We start from the raw sequence: 24,403 nt of genomic DNA, 5'->3' as shown, positions 1-24,403 counted from the left end.
ATTCACTTAAGCCTGATTATGTGTAAGAGTGCTTCCGTTTTCCTTCTTCCTTTCAGTCTTTCGCGCACGCACACACACACACACACACACACACACACACTAGAGAGAGAGAGAGAGAGAGAGAGAGAGAGAGACTGTTCCTAAGATGAGCGAGACAATGAAAACTCTACGGATAACACATACCATATATGGGACTGATAACCTTGGGCAACACTGGCCTCAGCCCTTCAGTACGATAACCTACATTTAATTTTATTTTATCCTTTCTGCTACCTGACGATTTTTTTTCACCTTTGTAGAGATTTTTGGAACTGGAGGGATTACTTATGGAATTCATTAACATCTTCACTTCAAAAGGTCTTCCCTAAGTCTAATAGAACCATACAGAGGCAGATAGAGGCAGGAAATAATAATAATAATAATAATAATAATAATAGTAATAATAATAATAATAATTATCAATAATTTCTTAGATCTGAAGGGATTAACGGCGATTTTCCAACCCTTTCTTTACGAGGGGTCTTCTAAGATAAATGCAATTATCAGGTTCTTACAAAAACAAATTAACAAAAGACATTATTGCTCATCAACTAACGTTATCGCATTGTACGAATATTCTGAAAACCTTGCAGTGGGTGTTGCAGGAGGAATGTCAAGGTATACCGTTGTTCACATGTAGATATTTACCAGGTAGTTCAGAGGTCATCGCCAGGGGACAGGAAGCATTATTTTCACAGTATATAAAGTACGAGACTGGTGTAAATATACTCATGGCACTCATTACGTGTAAACAAAATGTTATAACTTCATGGGTTTAAATATTGAGGTATAGCTGAGTCTCATAGGTTCGTTGTTTTAAGCCTATTAGCCCTACCAATAAGCCTAGTTCCAATATTATTCTTTTTACATGAAGAGATGTCAAGAATGCTAAATGCCTGTGTGGTATTGCAAGGCCACGAGTATCAACTAATTTAATAGAAAGAGCTGTGAACGAAAAAGGAAGCAGCGAATGGAAGAAAGTAATTCAGATGAAAGAAAAAAAGAATATGTTGTGAGCACGAACTGTGTAAGATGAGTAAAGAGAACGAAGAAAGTAGCTTATATGAATATATGGAAAGATAGGCGAATGCAAACTCTCGAGAAACTGGTTTGGAAAGATCCGAGAATGTAAGAATGAATGTAGAGAGGACTGGGCACTGTAACTTCGGGATGCAATGAAAGAATGATGACAGTTTTAAATGCAATAGGAAACAGAATGAAAACTACTCTGAAAAAAATGAATAACAATGAAGGGATCTGAGAGGTGGTAGGGTAAACAGGACTTGGTTAGGTGGGGTACAAGAAAGGAATCAAGAGACGTGAATATATCGATGGCAAAAGTGACGAATGCTCTGACAAGTTTAACCCCCTCAATAAGATTACGTACCGGTATTTCTTTATTTTGTTATTGTTTTATCCAGACGATTTTTTACAATTCAGAGGAGTGTTTTTATGAAGAGACATTTGAAGGCTATATCTAACCCCCTACAATCAAAAGCTCTCTCGTAATCTAAATAAAATTGTCTGAATATAGCAAGAAAAACATTTAAAATACGTCATCGGATATAAGGGGTTAAAGAATGAGACGGCAACAAGCGATGATAAGATTACTGTATGTGAAAATTACATGTAGTGTAGAGTGCGTAATAAACTTTGTTGGAAGCGAGTCTAAATGCCCTGGGTGAATGGAATTACAGTATACCAGTGGAGTGGAAGATGCCTGTGAGTGTGCCCTTGTATAAAACATAGATGGAGGTGAGTGCAGTTACGTGAAATACGGTTTATAAATGGTATAGTACATGGGAGAAGACCAATAATAAAAAAGGAAAAATAGAGTTACGGTAAGACTGGCGTTAGAATAGGCAAGAATGTGAGTGATGGACATGGTGGTTTATGGACTAGTATACCGATAGTGGACGTAAAGATCAACAGATATTTACAGTAAAGGAGGGAAGGCAGTGGAGATTGCGTATGAAAAAGGATTGCTATGTGGCATTTATGGGCATGAAATGGCTTAAGCGTATGACAGAGTAAACACTGAGGAAGTATGGAGGGCGTTACCTATGTTTGTTGAGGGAAGAATATTGCTGAATTCTGTGAAGAGTTGATCTGATGGTACTGATGCGTGTGTGAGAGTACTTGGATGTTTGAGTTTGTCGTTCATTATCAATACTGGATTGAGAGAGAGAGAGAGAGAGAGAGAGAGAGAGAGAGAAGGGGAGGGGGGGGGGTCTGAGGGTGTTAATGACGAAGGCGAGAAACAGATGGATTTGATACCAGTAGCCTGTGTGTGGAGATGAACATGACAAAGGTTGCACGTCTTTTACTGACAGGCCGTCGACGGCAAAGATTTGTGAAACGCATTGTTGTGTGGATCGGTTTTGGGCTGAGAGGTGAGACGGGGACATGAGTGATGATTGAACAGATGTGTGCACTATTTTACAGAGTAGCGTTATCGACTAGAGTATTTATCATGAGACTAAACTACCATCATAAAGGACCGGTATATTATCTTCACTTTCGTAGGTTACCAAATATCAGCACATCTCGCAGATGTTATCTCAGCTTGTTTTGGTTGCGGTGCTCCAGTGTAGGAACCTGTTCCCCTCCCTCATTACCGCCGCTGCCTGCCTCATCATTATCAGGGGAAATGAGCACACCAGCCTCATTACGTACCATCGATACTCTACAATTTTTTCCCCTCATAGCTTTATAATCTCCTCCACTATCTAGTTAATTTACCCGTTTGGTGGGCTAAATAAAGCTAACAAAGCGACGCCATTTGAACCTGACTGACCATCAACCTCACAGGCGCCTGTCTGGGGTGCAGTTCTTCAGCACATCTACGATCAACTCCATTGGCCACTCAGACTTTGATTTACAGAAAGAACAAGGGTCAGAAAGTTTTACGCTCTCTACTAAAAGAATAAATAAATAAATAAATAAATCCACTCGTAGAATACCTTTTTTTTTTTTTTCTAAAAAAGAACAAGTCACTGGAAAATTCTATAAACTTTTTTTTTTTTTTAACGGCGAAAACATATCATAGTTACGACAGGAAAATGATTGTAAACGTGTATGCATGACCCCTAAACGGACAGTACTTACTTCGTAGCACTGCTGAATCGTAGTATGGCAGTAGCTAAACCCCTTCAGACTGAGGATGTCATTATTTTATTACTACTACCGTCAGACGGTTTAATTCAGTTTGGGATCTTTATAATGCAGTTCGAAAACTTTTAGAGCAACATACTGACGTCTGCAGATAGCATGAATAAAATGAAAGAAAAGCATTCGGGAGCCGAATGCTAATCGCCTGCCAGAACATGCTGTTGGCCAGGTCCAAGATTTTGGCCATATCTTGATACCCTGAAGATTTTATGTTGATAGCTCTAGCCGTTCATGAGATGTAATGGAGCTAAAGACAGGTGATAAAAACTACTTGACCTTTGGCAGCCGTTTTGATGACCTTGACGTTGACCCCGAGTGCCCATTTTCGAATTGGGCCAAGATTTTGGCAATATCTTGATAGTTCAAGCCGTTCATGAGATATAATTGGAACACACACACACACACACACACACACACACACACACACACACACACACACACACACACACAGCTAAAGGCAAAACCGCAAACGCTCCGCCTCATAAGGCGGCCGATAATAAATAACCCGTTCCCGCGATGAAGAGGTTAATGGGGGCGTACGCGGCTCATTGTCTATACCAATGACACCCCAAATTATTAGGTTCGCCTAAACTGGGTGCCTGTTGTATTGGTAGACGTTCCTCTTTCCATTAATGCAGTACAGCTTGACTGTGTACACCTTACCCAGAGTCTGTGATTCAGGCTCTTGCACTACAAGAAATAATCATATCAAGCCTAAGCTCTTTTTGCTGTATGTGTGCACTTATAAAAAGTTTCCTCATATTCAACATCAGCTAGTGTACTGTGCAGCTGTGGACAAAATCTCACCTTGTATTTCACCTCTTCATCTCATTTTCCTTGCCTGGGTAATATTCTTAACCTGATATTGACTTGATACCCTCTGTCTTTTTTATTCGTTAATGTTCATGTTTAATATGATGCATTAGGGAGAAAAGTGAAGGACATGTCATAAATGTGAACTTGTGTGCCTAACTGTACGTGCACCGAAGCTTGGAACTAGTTCTGCCACTGCCTATCAGCTCCCGGGAAACGAAACTGTTATCTTTTGATTTTTTTTTCCCCACCTTTGTAACCAAGTGTTAGTGTCGCAGTGTAATGGCCTTGGAGATTTCGTAATGCCCCTTTCCTAGCGGTTAAGTCTACACATTACAGCTCAGTATTCTGTTATGATACTGCCGTGAACTAAATGTATATCGATATTATATAACAAAAGTGAATGCTAAGGTGAAATAGGCTGAATAAATCGTTAAAAAACAGGTGCTACGAACTCTTCCATGTCACTTAAAATACTCCCCTAAGTACGTTGGAACGTTTTGTCGATAGTGAGTGCTGTGAAGAGTATGTACGAGGGAGCTAGGGTTACGGTGCGAGTGGATGGTGAGCTGAGTGAGTTCATTGATCTCAATGTGGGACTGAAACAGGGTTGTGTGATGTCTCCATGGCTGTTTAATATATACATGGATGGGGTTGTAAAGGAGGTGCAGGGTAGGGCAGTGGATGTGGGGGTGGACCTAATGAATGAGGGTGAGATTTGGAAGCTTCCGGTGTTGCTGTGTGCTGATGATACAGTATTGTTGAGTGAAGATGAATGGGAGTTGCAAGGTTTGGTGAATGAATTTGGGACAGTGTGTAGGAGGAGGAATCTGAAAGTTAATGTAAACAAAAGTAAAGTTATGGTGTTTGAGAGGAATGAAGTCACAGAGTGTGCAGTGAGGTTGGATGGTGAGGATATGGAGAATGTGAGTGTATTCAAGTACTTGGGTAGTGTGATGAGTAAGGATGGAACTTTGGGGGATGAAGTGCGTTGAAAGGGTACAGCAGGGAAGGAAGGTCGGTACACCGAAAGCAGTGATGAGAAATAGGGAGGTGAGTATGGAAGTTTAGAAGTCACTGCATGATAGTATTGTGATCCCTACCCTGACGTATGGAAGCGAGGCATGGACCTTGCAAGAGGGGAACAAGTCAAGAGTGAGAGCAGTGGAAATGAGTTACTTGAGAGGAGCATGTGGAGTGACGTGGAGGGACAGGTTGACGAATGAAGAAGTGAAGGAACGATGTGGGGTGGATGTGGATGTGGTTGAGAAGATTAGGAGAAACACACTGAGGTGGTTTGGACATGTGAAGAGAATGGAGAATGAAAGACTGACTAAGAGGGTGTATGTAGGTGAGGTGGAGGGAGGGAGAGGAAGAGGTAGACCGAGGATGAGGTGGAGGGATGGAGTTGAGAGGTATATGAGGGAGGGGGGGGTGAGTTGGGGGGAGGGTAGTCAAATGGTGGGTGACAGAGCGACTTGGAGGCGTTTTGTCTGCGGCCACCCTTTGCGGGATTAGGGCGTCGGGCTATAGAAATAGATAGAATAGATCATGGCATGGAACCACGGTGGCTCAGGGGTTATCGCGCTCGTCATCTGATCTGCGTTACCTTGAGTCTGGGTTCGAATTCATCCATTGCAGACATTTAAGACTGGGGCTGGTAGAGTGTCCTTTCATATACTAGGATTTGTTCGCAGCCTGTTGACTCTATCGACTACAGACCCTGACATACACACGAGCACAGAAAATATAATACCTCGATTTTTATATACGGTTGGCATGTGTGTGGTTAGACTGCTGTGTGCCATGAGAGAGAGAGAGAGAGAGAGAGAGAGAGAGAGAGAGAGAGACAGACAGACAGACAGACAGACAGACAGACACACACACACACACACACACACACACACACACACACACACACACACACACACACACACACACACACACACACACAGATAGACACAGACAGACAGACAGACAGAAAGACAGACTGAGAAAGAAACACCCTCGGCGTGTGTGTGTGTGTGTGTGTGTGTGTGTGTGAGAGAGAGAGAGAGAGAGAGAGAGAGAGAGAGAGAGAGAGTTACATAACCTGACGACCTTCCTCCTAATCACATCCTTCTCCTCTTCCCAACCTTTCGTCCACCAAGACACCTAAATAATTGATTGGTGCACTCCCACTAATCTGCCGTACTTGGAAGGTCTGGATGGTTTATGTCACTCTGGATGACTTAGGTCGAACTGGGTGAAACTGAGTGACTGGATGACAGGTGAAACGGGATGCCGGATGAAATTGGATGACAAATGAAGCTGGGTGACATGAAGGTGGAAATCTTATATGAAACTGAATGACTTAGATTAACCAAATTAAGTAGCCCGTTCAATCTGGTTATTTTTAGAATTTTTTCACTACTTCCAAAAGATTTAATTCAGCTTAGGAAAAGCCTTGAAAATTAAAGAGATTAATTAAAGCTAAATATAGCTCTTCCAGCTCGAAAAGTCTATCCTGAGCTGAAAAAATGGCATGGATGTATCAAAGGGGGAAAAATACGCTATGACACTGAAGAGGCTAACTACAACAGATGGGTAATTTTCAAGAAATGGGCAGTCCTACTCACATGGAAGGGGAGGATTTCTGGTGCATGTGAACATGTATGCAGAGCGACGCATAATACTAAGCTTATCCAGAGTGGGGGCGACCAAAATTCCTCAGACCCACTCTGTTGCATCTCACCGCCATTCTCTACCGGCATTCCAAGCAGCCCTTCCTTATGTATTGTGCTTCTTCATTCCCCTGTTTCATTTTTGGTCCTCCTCTGCTTATACCCTCATCACTTTATTGCTATAGGCCATATTACCTTTATTTTATTTTTATTTCTTTATTTATTTATGTGTTTATTATTTACTCCACGTGTTTCATATAACCAGACCACTTCATTACTTTCTTTCTCCTTTCTCTTTGTACCAGGACATTTAGGTTTCGTTGCATCTTTCTTCATGGTATTTTGTTCAAACTTCATTATATATATATATTCTTCTATATTATTTATGTTATTATATTGTTGACATTGTTGACATGAGCAATATACTTGATGATGGATTTCGTGTACTAAGCAGAATAAATCGATGACGAAGTGACGTTACAAAATCTACTGTCCGCTCAAGTACGGCTGCAGGTCTTCTTTAATCCGTTCAGTCTGGTTGCGTAATTTTTCTTTTTTACTTTGTTTTTTTTTCTTTTATTCCCCTATTCTTGGTACTTCCAGGAGATATAATTAATTTTATGGGAAATGTCTTGCTGTGAAAAAATGAATATTAATGTGAAAAAATACGGAAAACAAGACGAGTCCTTCTGAGAGTAAATTGCTGTGGAGACGTGTTTATCCTGCAAATTAAGTTCCTTCATAAATAGAGACTTTGTTACAGATGAAAATACAGGCTGAGACTATCCACTGATGTGAGGTCTTATTTATAGAGGATCCTAACCAGTTTTTACGATGAACAGTTCTCCATAACAGTTAACTAAAACATATCATTTTTTCGTATTTTATCGTTTTCATATTCACTCTGATTTGATTATGGAGTGTTTGATGTATGTATGAGTGGAGAGAAACAGATATGCAAATAATACAGATATACAAATACAGATATACAAATAATACTGATATATGATAATACAGGTATGCAAATAATTTTAAACAACTTAGGAGGGTTTAAATGCACGAACCCTGGAACACATCGGTACCTGGATAGGTGCCTGTGTTTTGAAATTAATATCTTTATCACAGTGACACTCCAGAAAAGTCTTATCGGCCATCTTGTTTAACCCCGTATTTGTGTAACAGTGATTTCCTGTCTCACGCTTCCTCAGTAATATCGCCAAAATATTTCTTGGGAGACTTCACACATCGGTATGATGAACTACCCTCGTTGTATCTGCGTACGTATGGAAAGACTTATACCCATATATTAAGATTTGGGGTATAGGCTGATTTCTTCCATCTGAACAATTCACAGCACTGTTAAAGCTAAATCCATTGCCTGCGTATGTTTTCTATGAGTGCTTAACACGTGATGGGCTTTTATAAAATGGAAAACGATGTAAATATCCCTTTCTTGGCAAGCTGTACCGGTACTTTGCTGGGAAACGATGCTCCGGTTTACCCTCACACTTTTGAGGTACATAATTCCGTAATATGGTACCGCTTTCATGCTATAAATGTGAAATATAGAGTTACGCTTGCTTACGTAAAATTAGCACTGAAGGTCTATCTATCTATCTATTGCCAGACGCCATAATCCCTTAAGGGGTGGCCATTTAACTCTGAGTTATTTGTTTTACGGGGAGGGGCACTAACCCTCCACCAACCCACTTGTTGACACGTAGGGAGCACGTATGGTTTGGTTATATGGTTACCACCCAGCGTTGTAAATGGTTTCTTGGCTTACAGGAAACCATTTGACTTGTCACAACGTAAAGCCACATGTGAAGGAAAGAAAAGCAATAAGTGACAGGAAAGATGGGAGAAATAGGAAGAGAGAAGGGCAGGCACAGAAGAGGAATGATTAAGGCTAAGGAAGAAGTAGGCAGCACTACATCACCTGCATCTTAGGTTGTTTTTATTTTCATGTTCTGTAAAATGCCTAAATGAAGTTGCAGTTTTTTAACTAAGTGTAATGATCTGGGTTTCAGTATTTACACAGATATACAAGGAGAGAGAGAGAGAGAGAGAGAGAGTACCTGAACTGGCCGAATGGGGATAGAATTTTCTTATGACCAGGAATGTTAATGTCCGTAGATAAGACATATCGACCTAAATGCACCTAAACCTCTTTATCCCACAGACTCCATTAGTTATCTAGTTACGAAGGCTGGAACGTAAAGCATGTGGACCTTTCTTTATGGAAGGTGGGAGAGAGGAGAAGAGAAGAAATGTGGAGGAAGAAGAGAAGAGGCGGAGGAAAAAGAATAGAGGTGGAGGAAAAATATGAAACTCAGAGTACGGCAAAATTAGAGAGTTAAGTGTAGCAGACGAAGTACAAAAGTCCACGGCATCCCTAATAATTGAAGCGAACGGGACATTAGGATATAATTTAGCCACTTGTGATCATTCAGAAGATTAGGATGAGGTACTTAACTCCTTCACTACGAGTTATGTCCCTTTCGTAGATCGAGTAAGGTGCAGTAGTTTCGTTTTGCACTACTAAAGTTCTTCATAACCAACCCGCGTCACTTTATGTTCTTTCAGGAGCAGTTAGGTTCTGTCAGGTTCATTAAAGCCGCAGTTCAAATCAAACCAAGACAATCAAATCTACTTCGGTCTAATCATGTCGTTTCAGGTCCAGTCACATCCAGTCAGGTCAGCTTATATATGCTTTAGTCATTCCTGTCCAGCTTACCCATCTCCACACCTTAGTAAATCCATTCAAGAATATTTCGGTCAGCATAAGGACTCTCGGGCCCATTTAGATCAGTGAAGGTCGATTCATGTCATGGCTGTGAAGGTGTGTGTGTATCAGAAATTAGCTCTGTTAGTTCGTTAGATGTTGTGATATGATAATTCAGGTTTTTCAGGTCCTCCAGGTCCCTTCAGGTCCATCAGATGAGTACAGATAATTTCAGATCATGAGTGAGGAGGCGTCTACCAAAAATTAGATCTCTCGATACATTAGTTTAAAAAAAATATGAGTTCAGTTCTCTCAGGACTGGTTAAGTTTAACGGAATGTGTTAGGATGATGATGGTAATTAGCAGCATGTGTTGAGTGAGGCATAAACCTAGTACTATAAGGATAGATGTTGCAGGTAGACTGGTAAGGTGCGCGTCAAAGATGGGGTAGCCAAAAATGAATGAAGTGCGTGGGAAGGAGTGGAATGGGTTGTCCAAGATGGTAGTGGGACAGTGCGAGGGTGTCGGGTCCCTATAAAGACGGGCATTGTATGAAGGGCGGAGATGGCAGTGGAAAAAGATTTCTCTTTAAAAGTTTTATTTAGGGAGAGGAAGGGAATACAGAAAGAATAGGGTGGGCGAAGAGGGTTGTGCTGGGGCAAGGAGGGGCGAGCCTTATCTGTGATGATGGACGTTGTATGAGGGACGGCGTTAGCGGTGGGGACTCTTAAAAGTTCTACGAGGAGAGGGAGGGGGGGTAGATAAAGAGTGGGAGAGGGAGGGGGGGTAGATAAAGAGTGGGAGAGTTCGAGAGGGGTGGGCGGGATGGGTGGGAAGGTGCTAGGTGGTGGGGCAGGGAGGGCTAATAAATTTTGTGGAAATTGATGTTGTAGATTGCTTGGTATGGGCCTGGCAATGATTATTTTAAAACACTGTAAGAAGAACACAAAAAAAGTAAGCACGCGACGCTCTCATATACCCCGTTTCTTACTGCGAAGGTAATAAAGGCACCATAGCACTAAAGAAGCTAATACTCAGGGGTGCGAGAGATAGGATTATATAATTTAACCATCCAACGACCATTCACAAGAGCCGGAAGAGGTCATTAAAACTATTGCCATTCCTTAATTGACTTCGGTTCGCCTTAATTCGACCCTCTTGATTCTGACCAGCCCGCCTGCAATTGCTGGTCGCTGGTTAATTGGCGCATTGTTGGCCAGTCTTTTGTCCCAGCCTATTCAACTCTCCCTGCTTCTCTTTTCCTTTCCTCTCACGTCTCATTCTCCCTTCTTCGTAAGAGTTTTCCCCCTTTTGTCTCTTTTATTCTCTTTTTACCTCACTTTTCTTGCCGAGTTATATACTTCCCTTCTCTCATCTCCTTTCTTCTCCTCTCCTCTCTTCTCTGCGGCTTCCACACCTCTCCTTTTCCCGTCATCATCATCACCATTTTTTCATCTATTCCTCCCACTCCTCTTGTCTCTTTCCTCCTATCATTTAAATCATCTGATCTCTTTTCCCGTCATTTTTCATTTTCACCCACCAACAACATTATTTCATTTTCTATACTTGAGTACATGTATTTTGAGCCGTACTTTTATTACCCGTGTAACATTAGAATCCACCTCCGTGTAGTAACAAAAAGAACCCATAATGTACTCGCATAATACTCCGTTAACTGCTTTTTGCCATTAGATATAAACTGTTATGTATATATAGTTTGATTTCAGAGAAGTTAGATTGAGAATGATATTAGCTACAGTATATACTGAACTCGACTAAAAATGAAACTATTGTTATCTACTACAACTTGAAAGTAACCTGTATGTACAGTTGCCTACAAGAGTTTCATTTTTCTTTTTTCCCCACGGTATCTCATAATATCATATTAGTTTTAATACCGTTGTCAAAAGTACCTGTTAATTAAAAGCAATAGTTAAAGCTTCCTACCCAGGGAGATTGTTGTGACTGCATGCAACCTTTCTCAGACTATTATGATGTCTTGGATTACTGGAGGTCAGGAGGAAGAACAAAGTCTTTGCAGTGGACTGTACCTTAGCTTGGCTGAGAATGAAATTGTAGGGTATTGTACTTCTGCAGCTTAACTAAGAATGAAACTGTATGCACGACTGCTGGACAAAGAATGAAACTGAATGCATCACAGCTAGACTGAGACGGAAATTGGCTGCGTACCGCAGCGTCACTGAAACTAATACTGTATGTACCACACTTTGACTAAGAATAAGCACTAGACTATAAGCAGTAACTTGATAGAGAATAGAATTGTCTTCACGTTAGCTTGACTGAAAAACAAAATGTACAGGAGGAGGATATAAAGAAATAATCCGTAATTACATTAGAGTAGAATAAGATGGAGTTGACCTAGCTTCATAGGATCCAATATTGCCTTTATTGCATAAGTTTTTTTTTTTTTATAAATTCTGGATATATATTTAATAGTCTGTTCCCTGGGGCTCGGCAACCCTCCTACGTGCCACAAGCTTTCACACGCCACCACTTCGGGGCCGGGGTGTTTCTCTGTGTCGATATGTCCAGTGAAAGATCAGCCAAGTCTCCATTACCAAAAATTTGAAACACCAACCTGTTCTCTGCCCTTGTCTGAGATGAAACTGGCGTCCTCTCATGTAGCAAATGATTTCTCTAACCACTTAGACTACCACCTGCCTCGTTGCATAAGGTTCAGCGCCCTTCCTGTCTCCTGTCTTATCTCTTGACGGAATGGCCACAAAAACGCAGCAAGATCTCCCATAAAAGTGTCTGGTTTGTCGAGTCTGTGTATCTCTGTGTGTCTTTTGTTGATTTAGTCTCTCTCTCTCTCTCTCTCTCTCTCTCTCTCTCTCTTATAATGAAGAAATTGGTATCAAATGTGATGAAATTGAAGAGGGTGGTGTCTGTAATGATTATGAAATGACATACCGATAATAATAATAATCATCATCATCATCATCATTATCATCATCATCATCATCATAACATTAGTGATGCTGAAAATTAAAAGTACTTGACTCAGGTAAACAGAAGACTAATTGAGTTCTTAGGATTAAAATCATTATCATCATCAGCTGTCATAACAATCATCATTCATCATCATCATCATCAACTATAATAATAAACATTCATCATCACCATCAGCTATCATAATAATCATCATCCATCATGATCATCTCCATAATCATCCACCACCACCACCATCATCATCAACATACCTCCATCATCATCAAGTCATCCACCATCATCCAGAGCATTTTCCACCAAAAGATGGGATGAGGGAGGGTCCAGAGGAAAAAAAAAAAAAAAACTGGTACAAGAACAGGCTGACCAGTTACATGGGCCACACTCTCACTCACTCAACATTCAAGCCCCCGGAATCCTAACTCCACCTCGCTGTCTTGAGTAATCCATTCCCTTCATTGGACCCATTTAGGTATTTTATTCAGACTAATGCCCGACGATTTCATTCAGCTGAGGGAAACATGGCACCTTCAGCCTAAAGTTTCTCATAAACTGAATAAAATCGTCTGATTTTAGCAAGATTAGGAAAGAGACGGGAGGAAGGGATGACTGGAGCCGACCTGATTGATTTTTGAACTCAAGATTTTTATTTTATTTTTTTGTTTATATATTTACCTTTTTTTATTATTATAATTTATTTATTTATTTATTTATTTATTGCACTCGAAGGAACAGATTGTGGCAGATTAAGTGGTGCAAATACTGTAATGTTAATCTTTGAACAGTGAAATACGAGAAGTGAATATGTAGCGGACTTGAACAAAGGCATTGTTCAAGGAAGAAATGTGGCTGGTGGTATGAATTTATTGAACAGAAATGGAAAATTGCATTAAACGGCTACAAGGGGTTTGTTAAAAGGTCTGATTGACACTGTTATGCGCTGTGTACTCTTATTTGGCCTAAAATTGCCATCCTTCCATCTTGAGTACTGAGTTGTAACAATAGATGAACACTAGCATATGATCCTAGCACGAAGTGTGATGGAAAAGATGTAGATCCGTAGTTCTGTCTTTTTCTATCGCTGAGCTACCTGAAGTAAGGACAATTACGGCTAAGTTAATGTGAAATAACCAGAGTATCAGTGGCTAGCGTTTAACCCCCTACTCTGCAATGACGTACAGTATATACTTTTCATATCAGTTAGACTAAGACAGACTCAGAAAGGATCTCTAGTGTTAGAAGGAATTAAGGCTATTCTCTAACACCTTGAGTTCGAAAAGTCTCCCCTGACCTGAATGAAAACGAATAAGATACAAGAGAGGTTCCCCGGCCAGAGGGGAAGTACAGCACTGCAAACATTGGATATACTTTATCTCCTCTTGATTATCGCGCCGGAGCAGGGACCGTGGTGCAATGTGCCTCTCTACACGATCAGTTTTTGAGCTGCCTTCCGTCTCTGTGATTCGAGTATCGAAAATTGAACCTGGTCTTGTTAACTAAACTGTAGGGAGCGTTTGAACTCCTTCGATCCTATGACGTATTTTCCCACTTTGTTTTTGTTTCTTACAGATTATTTTACTCATCATAGGAGATACTTTTCTTCGGGGAGGGGGGAGGTTCGGTATAACCTTATTTAACCCTCTCGCTACTGGAGATTCATCCAATGCTGAATGAGTATCGTCTCTTGGCAGGAAGAACACACGAGAAAATACTTTTTTGGATTGAAGGGGTTAACCTGGATATGGGAGATTGTATTGGGGGATACCAAAATAAGGTAATATTAGAGGTACTGAATTGCAAAATTGAGGTGCTGACTGATAGAAAGCAATCTCAAATGTTCTATTGATAGAGAAGTTTTGATTCCGGATGTTGTGTGCTGGAAATTAGGTGGCGTGTTAAGCATTTCAACTGAATAGTAAACAGAATTTCGGCTGATGAATAGGGTGTTCATAATCTAGTTCCTAATGATACTGAAGTATATTTTTCGATGCGGGAGCATCTCTTGCAGTGACCCGATCAGTCAATCAGCCGCAAAGGCGTTTTGCTCGTAGGGTGCAGCACCTCCTTGAAGCCCGTTATTATGGCCCCAGTGGTCCTGTATCTATCGAGGACTATTTTTGTACTTGTTCTTCTCATGCATGATCGCAAGTAATTCAGGAGATACTGATGCTTGAAAACGTTAACTAGTTTACAGTGTAGTGTCTTTTTACTTTTACTAAAAATCTGTTAAGTAGTAGATGGTGTTGGTATATATTATATAGGTGCACATGGACAAAAATATTTAAAACCGCTGTTGCAGGGAACGTTACTGCCCACATCATTCCACTTTATCATATGTATCAAAAGTTGTATATGATACTTTGAAAACTACTGAAAGTGACATCAGATAATACTCGTACTACAGAGAGCATTGCGACGCCGCTCTCGAACTTTGACTCTTAATCTTCACCAAATCGACACACATCCCAGATCCAAATCAGATCAGGCATTCATATTTTGCTATATGTACATACATAGAAACGTACACGATCGCAGTAGCTAAACATGAAACTGTAGGAATGGAAACACAGGTAAGAGCTTTAGGTTCTTCTCTTCCGTTTTGGACTACACACAGTCCATCCTCTGATAAAACACAGACAAGAGTTTAAGTTCTTTTATTATTCAAACGTCATATACAACACACAGTCCATCCTCAGAAAAGCGTTGGAGCAGTAAAGAACTTAAGCTCCTTCTGTTCTGCCTCTCTCACATTTTATCCGCTCGTCACTATGAGTAGGTCAGACAAGCTACCAGTATGTTGTTGTTATGGAGACTATGTGAGTTTGAATTGTTCATTTGTTGTCACTGCTTGGAGGGAATTTTTGTTGTTGTTCTTGTAGTGATTAAGGACCTTTACTGCAGAATCCACTCAATTTATCAGCTCCTTCAGTTTGACGTCTTTGTTTCTTCTCTTCTCGGTACCAAACAGACAATTTCACGCAGTTTAGGGGAAGCCTTTTTGAATGCGAGGTGTATGAAATGCTACTGGTATACCTAACCCCTCCAGTTCGTCAAGTACCGTCTCTTCTGTGTAAAAATAAATTTTTTGAAGTTGCAAAAGTATAATCATAAAGGCATCCTCGGGTTGAAGGGGTTAACCTGTGGATTTAGGTGACGGTGATGATGATGATAATAATGAAAACGATTACGATATTGTTAACATAATTTGACGGTGATATCAGTGATGATGATGTTGATGACAACAGTAATTACGAGCCAGCGATCGCAGCGAGCGAAGCGATCAAGCGTAGCGAAGCGATGTTTACGTTCCCCTGAGAAATGAGCGGCCTGACACGACACGGCATGACCGCGATGGTTTTCAGAGACTAATAACTTTTCTGCGATAGAGACGAGATTCTTTCAGTAGGTAGTAGGTACATTCAGTACTTTTTTTATATATTATATATTTACTCATGCGACCAAAGAAACACACTGAAATCCCAATTTTCCAAGGGAATGTACCGAGGGCTTCAATTTACATGCTCCACTTTGAAATCGAATTTAAAAAGATTTCCTGTTGTACCACTATGTTGTCTTGCATGAATTCTAACAATTACATCGCCCCATTTCTTGGTTTTATCATTCAGTCAATAGCCAAGCGTTTACCGATGCAGTTCATTGACACGGCAAGTCGGGAGCAGAGAAGTGAACGTTGCGCGTGTGATAAATGCTATGCACCTTGCTATATGCACATCCAGAAAGAAAACATGAGAGAAAACGTGAGAAAGTAAATATTTTAGCTCAGTTATTCTTTTGTTATAGTTCACTACCTCACCAGAAATGTTACAAGTTTACACCATGATGAAATTACGATGACAGGTGTATGTACAAACGCTCGCTCGCTCGGCAAGCGCTAACAAAGCGCGCTTCACCGGTGATAATGACGACAATAACTGATGGTAATGATCACAGTGAAGACGACGACGATTGTCATGTCAGCGATAATGATTATACCATCAGTAATTATGACGATGATGGTAATAAAGACAACGCGAAATGATAATGATGACGACGATAGTGATGTCAGCAATGATGATACTACCAACAGTAATAGTAATGACGATGATGATTTCGATAGCAATGGCAGTGGTGGTAGTGGTGGTTACGCTATTTATTAATTCTGTTGTCTACAGAGGTGTTGGTGTGGGCTGTGGTGGGAAATCGTGCTGAGCTGCCGTGCCCCCCCGCCCCGCGCCTGGCCAACGATGCCCCCGTGCTGGTGCTGTGGTACCGTGGCAGCCACACACTGCCAGTATACAGGTACGTTGTGTGTATTGGAACGGTCGGACAGCACGCGCCTGACATGGCCGGACAGCTCTACTATACAGGTTCATGCTGTGTTTTATGGGTCCTGAAGGGTTACTGACCCGTTGGGATGAGAAACAGTACCTTCTGTCAATGGAGAAGCAACCAGCCCCGGCCCAGTGTTTCATACATGGGTATAGGTATGGAAGGCTTTTGATGTGTAAGATGAGAAGGCTTGTGAAAACAGCATTATAATAACTGTGTTTGACTGACATGGTGAGATTGAACGTAGTCAGGAGAATCGGTAGACACACACGTTACCGACTCAGCCGCTGGGGGCCCTTGGCATCCAGAGAGAGAGAGAGAGAGATGGGCTCCATTCTTGTTCACTTCTTTATATTGGTGTCGTTCTGTTGCATAGGTCTTTGAAACACTGGCTTTAAATAGACAGATTGATAGATATATACTGTAGATAGAAAGATAGATAGACAGGTAGATAGATAATCACTTATTTCCACATTGATTTATGTATTTTCAGTTACGATGCCCGTGTTGGCAAGTTCGACTCCGGTGTGCGGTGGTCGGGCAAGATGCTGGGTAAACGAGCCTTCTTCAGCGCCCTCGCCCGTCCTCCAGCCCTGGTCCTTGACCCCACCCTCGAGACCGACCAGGGCGTTTATACCTGCAGGGTGGACTACCGCCTCTCGCCCTCCACCACACACACCCTCAACCTCACCATCGCGGGTATGAGGCAGGACTTTGGCCAGTACAGTCAATCTCCACCTTATCCCATTCAATCCAAGGACACATTTTTTATGGTCCATTCTTATCACTTTCAGTTTCTTTTATACAAATGAACAGAACCCCTGATTGGAAGGGGAAAATAAAATCAAATAAACCATCTTCGGACTGAAGGGGTCAAGTTTGCGACGATTTTCCTCCTTTTGCAGCTCATTTCTCGTAACTCAGTGGCAGTATAAGGCTGTACTACACACGGCTCTATATCCCTTCCATACCACTTCTTCGTGACTGGCACCGTGTTCGAGTGTTAATATCTTGTTACAACTCGCCGTTCAAGGTGGACAGGTTGTAGTTTTAGGTCGTTAAAATGGACAGAGTGTAGTGTAGAAGTTTCCTGGCCATTGCTGAAGACATTGATTTGTATTACGTGGAAGTGTTATTGATGACATTTTATTTTTTTTACTTATTGTTTTGCGGATTATTTTTTTTTTACTTTATTAACTACTCAAGTCCGTTATTTTGATTGCATAACCTTGGTCTGTCTGGCCTCCTGTCGACCGAGATAACCAGTTGCCCCAGTAGGATTGTCCATTAGGTTCCCTACACCGTTCATGTTGTGTCTGGGTTTTTGTGTGGCATGTGCTGTGCAATTTTCCATCATGTGGGTTGTGTTCTGTGATCCTCTTATTCAACCCCATAGACAAGATGACGTCTGTTTCAAATACTTCTAATGTCCCTACCACATATTCAGATGGGAGAACGCCCCGCTAATGAAGCGATTTATGGCGGCTACATTTCAATAAATAAATAAATAAATAACTATATATAATCGTCTGGATACATCAAGAATATGGTAAAAAAAATAATACCGTATAAAACAGATTAATGAAGGTGAAATATGGATAACGAATCGCCAAGAAAGAGTTGCTACGAAGCCAACGAAACAAAGTCTACATGTGTACATCAAGAGTGAGGGAATAAGAATCGGTGGCTACTTTTCTAAGGAGCTTTGGGTGTATTTTCAGGGCTTCCACGTCCCTTCTTGCCTTACCCCCTACCTGACTGAAGACGGGATTAAATACACACACACACACACACACACACACACACACACACACACTCTCTCTCTCTCTCTCTCTCTCTCTCTCTCTCTCTCTCTCTCTCTCTCTCCCCGAATGTACTGTGTGTGTGTGTGTGTGTGTGTGTGTGTGTGTGTGTGTGTGTGTGTGTACTCGCTAAGAAAGATAAGAATAGTAATGGAATACTCGGGTGAGGTTGTAAGACTTCCGTCTTCCCCCTCTCCCACACATATTTATACACATACATACATACATATATACAAGCTCACACACACACACACACACACACACACACACACACACACACACACACACACACACACACACCGCTCGCTGGTGCAGTGGTAACGTTCTCGCTTGCCATCTGGTAGACGGAAGTTCGCGCCTCGCTCAGGTTGCGAAAAGTTTCACTGACGAAGTGGGTGGTTACTGTCCCCCTTGAGCAAGGAGACGGGGGTGTGCGTGTGTGAAGGTCACAGCCTTGCCCTTAGATCGGACTATATGAGCTCTCAGCTCCCTTCCGGGAGGGTAAAAGCTGACGATCACGACCATCAGGTGATCCTGACCGACCCGGTGAATTACACACACACACACACACACACACACACACACACACACACACACTGCTAATCTTAAAAATCTTAAACTCTTCGGCTTCGCACCCAATTTATTCCCATGTAAAACTATCCTTCTTGACTCCTTCGCGGTGGTTTTGTCATAATAGTTAGAGAGCCCCGGTCGGAGTGGCTGCCTCTCCACGTTCACATGATTTCATATCCCAAGTAGTGGCTGGAGGGTTTTCTATCATGTAATGCCACCAGGGGAGCATACTGGTCATCTATCCTTACATATATTTGACCACAGTAGCCTATCCGCGGGTCCGCACACCTCTAAGGAAGTAAGAAAAATTGGACTTTTACCTTAACCAGTTAGTCCTTTCGCTGTGTCTTTCGTGCAGTCGACATCCAAAGGTCTGTCATCTCTCCCGGTCTTCTCTCTCCACGGGCTTTGAATATCAGTCATTTGAATCCACAGCATCCTACACTGATCATTTTATTTGGCCACGGATCAGTGTCAGTTGTTGCAGATTCACCACACTGGCTTTCACGGACCTTGGATAGAATTAGTGGGTGGGGTGACACGACTTTTGATGCTGATTGTACCTTGTTCTTATCACCACCGGACCATTTTATTAAACTGAGGAAAGATTTTTTTTATCTCTACCCTTTTTATTCTAACCTGACCTAAAATTGCCATCTCTCCATCTTGGATACTGAGTTGTAGGAAGATTATAACACTAGAATAGGATACTAATCACGAAAAAGAGTTTTGGAAATGATGTGGAGCCATAGTATCGTCTTAATGCGCCTTTAAGTTACGTGAAATTGTGACAGAGCTAAAAATCTGTACTATTTAAGGTAAAGGGACTATAGTAAGGTCATTTATAGCTCTCATGTAGCCCCTCCACTACAGATGTGCTCTCCTGGTCTAAACAAAAACGTCTAGGAGCAACGGGAATATTTTGAAAAGTATCCCTTCAACCTGAAGGAGTTAATTTAGGCTCCCATGACTCACCGTTAGCTTAATCAAATTGTCTTCCGGTTGCTGGAATAGACTGCCAGAGTTATACATAGAAACGACAAATTATGATAACCTCGAACCATGAAAGCACCCTCACTTGCATGGGACTCAAACCCGCCTCGCCATCGCTAATCTAGAAGATGAGTGGCCGCCATTTCATGACATTTTTTCTTCTTTTCGGATCCACATCCCCCGACCTATTGCTATGTGGGGCGAGGGGTAGTAGTGAGTTTAAGCTGGCCCGGACACGCAAATGAGGGTGCTTACAAGGCTCGATGTTATCATAGCACTAGAGCTGTCCCGATCATAAGAGGGTTTATGTTGTTTTTGTTGTTGTTATGACAGTTTTATTATTATTATTATTATTATTATTATTATTATTAAGAGGTAGGTGGGGGCGCTCATCATCCACTCACTCGATGTAGTGCTGCTCTCGGGTGTCTGCCCTTTCCTCTCTTCCATGTTTCTTTCCTTCCATCCTCTTCTGTCTTTCTATCCTTCATTCTTTCCTTGTCCCTCTGCCTACGGGTGACTTTACACTCCCTCTTCTGTCTTTCTTTCCTTCATTCTTTCCTTTTCCTTCTGCCTTGGTTGACTCTACAATGAGTGACAAGCCAAATGGTTTCCTGTACAGCAGGAAACCATTTACTACGCTGGGTGGTAACCATATAACCAAAGTTTGGCACCTGGTGGTTTAGTGGGTAATTATTGCGCTCCAGTCGGATTGAGCCGGTGAAGGTTTATATCCAAGGGTGGTTGGGGTTGATTGCTCATGTAATGCCACTGAGGGATGAATGAGGCTGGCCACTCTCATCTTAAATTTCGAGACCAACTGCCTAGCCTCGGGCTCCTACGCTCCTCTTGGGGCAATGTAGGATTGGATGATGGATGGATGGATGATTATTATTATTATGTGGTAGGTGGGGGCGCTCACCATCCACTCACTCGATGTAGTGCTGCTCTCGGGTGTCTGCCCTTTCCTCTCTTCCATCCTTCTTTCCTTCCATCCTCTTCTGTATTTCTGTCCTTCATTCTTTCCTTGTCCTTCTGCCTACGGGTGACTTTACACTCCCTCTTCTGTCTCTCTTTTCTTCATTCTTTCCTTTTCCTTCTGCCTGTGGGTGACTCTACACTGAGTGACAAGCCCTGTACAGCAGGAAACCATTTACTACACTGGGTGGTAACTATATAGCCAAATTTTGGCACCTGGTGGTTTAGAGGGTAATTATTGTGCTCCAGTCGGATTGAGCCGGTGAAGGTTTATATCCAAGGGTGGTTGGGGTTGATTGCTCATGTAATGCCACTCAGGGATGAATGAGGCTGGTCACTCTCATCTTAAATTTCGAGACCAACTGCCTAGCCCCAGGCTCCTACACTCCTCATTGGGCAATGTAGGATTGGGTGATGGATGGATGGACGGATTATTATTATTATTATTATTATTATTGTTGTTGTTGTTGTTGTTGTTTTGTTGTGGTGATGATGATAATGATGATTATGGTTGCAGTACCGCCTGGTCCTCCCCTGCTGGTGTACAATGGTGTTAGTGTGGTGGAGAGCGTGGGCCCAGTGCGTGAGGGGGAGCGTGTAGAGGTGTGGTGCAGGAGTGAGGGGGGGCGCCCTCCGCCTATCGTCACGTGGTGGTGGAGAGGATCCAAGCTGCCTGGACAGACATCATCAGTCACCACACACCCGGACACAGGTATGCAGTAGAGGTAACACATACAGGTGAAACAGGGACTAACACGTGCATATACTTACTTTTACAGGTGGCTCATAACGACTCGTAAGTGTCCAGACAGACATTTACCATCACCATACACCCAGCCACTGGTACAGGTCTGATACATCTATCTATCTATCTATTGCCAGACGCCTCAATCCCGTTTGGGGTGGCCACAAACAAATCGCCTCCAAGTCGCCCTGTCCCCCGCCATTTCACTACCCTGCTCCCAACTCACACCCCCCTCTCTCATATACCTCTCCACCCCATCCCTCCATCTCATCCTCGGTCTCCCCCTCCCTCTTCCACCCTCCACCTCACTCACATACACTCTCTTCGTCAGTCTTTCACCCTCCATCCTCTCCACATGGCCAAACCACCTCAGTGTGTTCCTCACAACGCTTCCTATCACATCCACATCAACACCACAACGCTCCTTTATATCCTCATTCGTCAGCCTGTCTCTCCACGTGACTCCACAAGCTCCTCTTAAATAACTCATTTCCACTGCTCTCACTCTTGACTTGTGTCCTTCCAACAACGTCCAAGCTTCACTTCCGTACGTTAGAGTTGGTATCACAATACTGTCATGTAGTAACTTTTTTACTTCCATGCTCACTTCCCTGTTTCTATCACTGCTTTCAAGGAACCAGCAACCTTTCTTCCCTGCTGTACCCTTTCAAGCACTTCACCCTCCAAACCTCCATCCTTACTCATCACACTACCCAAATACTTAAACGTACTCACATTTTCCAATTCCTCACCATCCAACCTCGCTATACATTCACTGACTTCACCTCTCTCAAAGACCATCACTTTACTCTTCCCTACATTCACCTTTAGGTTCCGTTTCTTACACACTCTCTCAAACTCATCCACCAAGCCTTGCAGCTCCCCTTCATCTTCACTCAACAACACAGTATCATCTGCAAACAACAGTACAGGGAGTTTCCAAACACTATCCTCTCTCACCAGGGCCACTCCAACATCCACTACCCTACCTTGTACCTCTTTTATTACCCCATCCATGTACAGATTGAACAACCATGGAGACATGACACATCCCTGTTTCAAACCAACTTTCAAAGAGAAAAATTCACTTAGTTCACCATCCACACGCACTGCAGCCTTAGCACCATCATACATACTCTTCACAGCATTCAACAACTTCCCATCTACTCCATATATTCTTAACACTTTCCACAATCCTTGTCTATCCACCCTGTCATATGCTTTCTCCAAATCCATGAAAGCCGCATACAACTTCTTTCCCTTCTCTAGAAACTTTTCCACTAAAGATCTAAGAATGAATATCTGATCTACACAACCTCTTCCCTTCCTAAAGCCTCCCTGTTCTTCTCCAACTAATTTCTCTGTTCTTTCTCTAACTCTGTCTATAAGTATCCTACCATACACTTTTCCTATTATACTAAGAAGACAAATGCCCCTATGATTACCACACACTTCTTTTTCCCCTTTTCCTTTGTACAAGGGAATAATTATACCTGACTTCCAATCCTCCGGGACTCTACCTTCCTCCCAGGCCAATCTGCACATCTTCCACATCCATTCTACTACTATCTCTCCCCCATGCTTCAGCATCTCACCACACACTCCATCAATTCCTGGGGCTTTCCCCGATTTAACTTTCTTCATTGCTTCCACAACCTCTATCCTACTGATTTCTACCTGTCTTCTCACCTCCCTCCTTCTCCCAGCCATTCCCCAGCCACTTATACTGCATTACTTCCATCCTCTACGTTCAACAATTCCTTAAAGTGTTCTCTCCATCTGCTCACTTTTTCTCCCTTCTCCACTAGTAATCTACCATGTTTATCTTTCACTCCCCTGCTAACTTCACTTCCACCCTGTCTTACTCTTTTCACTTCTCTCCAGAACATTTTCTTACAGTCCCTCCACTTTACACTCAAATTCCTTCCAAATTTCTGATCCACTCTCTTCTTACTCTCTCTTACTAATCTTTTCACCTCTCTCTTCCTTTCCACATATAACTCTCTCTTCTGCCTCTCAACTTCTTCCACGCCCCTATTTCTCATCCATTCATTGTATGCTTTCTTCTTTTGTGCCACAGCCTGTTTCACCTCTGATACATGCAGTTGATAAAGGTAATGACGCGTGACCTGCGCTTACAGATGACACATGCAGGTGACACATACTTACAGCTGGCATACTGTACAGTTGATGCCTAGCTACTTGGACAGACATCCATTATCACCATATTCCCAGACACAAGTTGGGGGTGACATACAGATGATACAGGCAATGACACGTGACACGTATTTACAGGTGACATAATTAGGTTCCATGCACACTGGACAAACCTCCACCATCACCACACAGCCAGACACAGGTGACGCAGGGAGTTACATCATGACAGATAGTGACAGGTGACGTAATTCGTCCTGAACTTGATGGGTGGTGATACAGGTAATGCTTGGTGACACAGGTAAGGCAGTGGTACACACACTTGGTTGCAGGTCATACATGGCAAATAATAAGGCATACAAATGATGACTGTTAACACTTACAGGTAATGACACGTAAATCATACTTATGCATGCAGGTAATGACACATGATACATCCAGGTGACAC

General features: G+C 42.2%; 1 protein-coding gene across 1 annotated transcript in view; it reads left to right on the top strand.

The window, feature by feature from the left end:
• LOC145413260 (uncharacterized) overlaps positions 1 to 24,403 on the top strand; it is an 82,916-nt gene that overhangs the window by 8,970 nt on the left and 49,543 nt on the right. Inside the window, exons 2-4 of the mRNA XM_080282989.1 lie at positions 16,554 to 16,680; positions 17,204 to 17,409; positions 21,574 to 21,768. Of these exons, the coding sequence (XP_080139115.1) occupies positions 16,554 to 16,680; positions 17,204 to 17,409; positions 21,574 to 21,768 (528 nt within the window). The remainder of the gene's footprint in view (positions 1 to 16,553; positions 16,681 to 17,203; positions 17,410 to 21,573; positions 21,769 to 24,403) is intronic.

Source organism: Coenobita brevimanus, chromosome 95 (assembly GCF_032717465.1).
Source record: "Coenobita brevimanus isolate Jiangsu-jjx chromosome 95, ASM3271746v2, whole genome shotgun sequence".
Taxonomy (NCBI): domain Eukaryota; kingdom Metazoa; phylum Arthropoda; class Malacostraca; order Decapoda; family Coenobitidae; genus Coenobita; species Coenobita brevimanus.
This window is presented reverse-complemented; position numbering and strand designations above follow the sequence as displayed.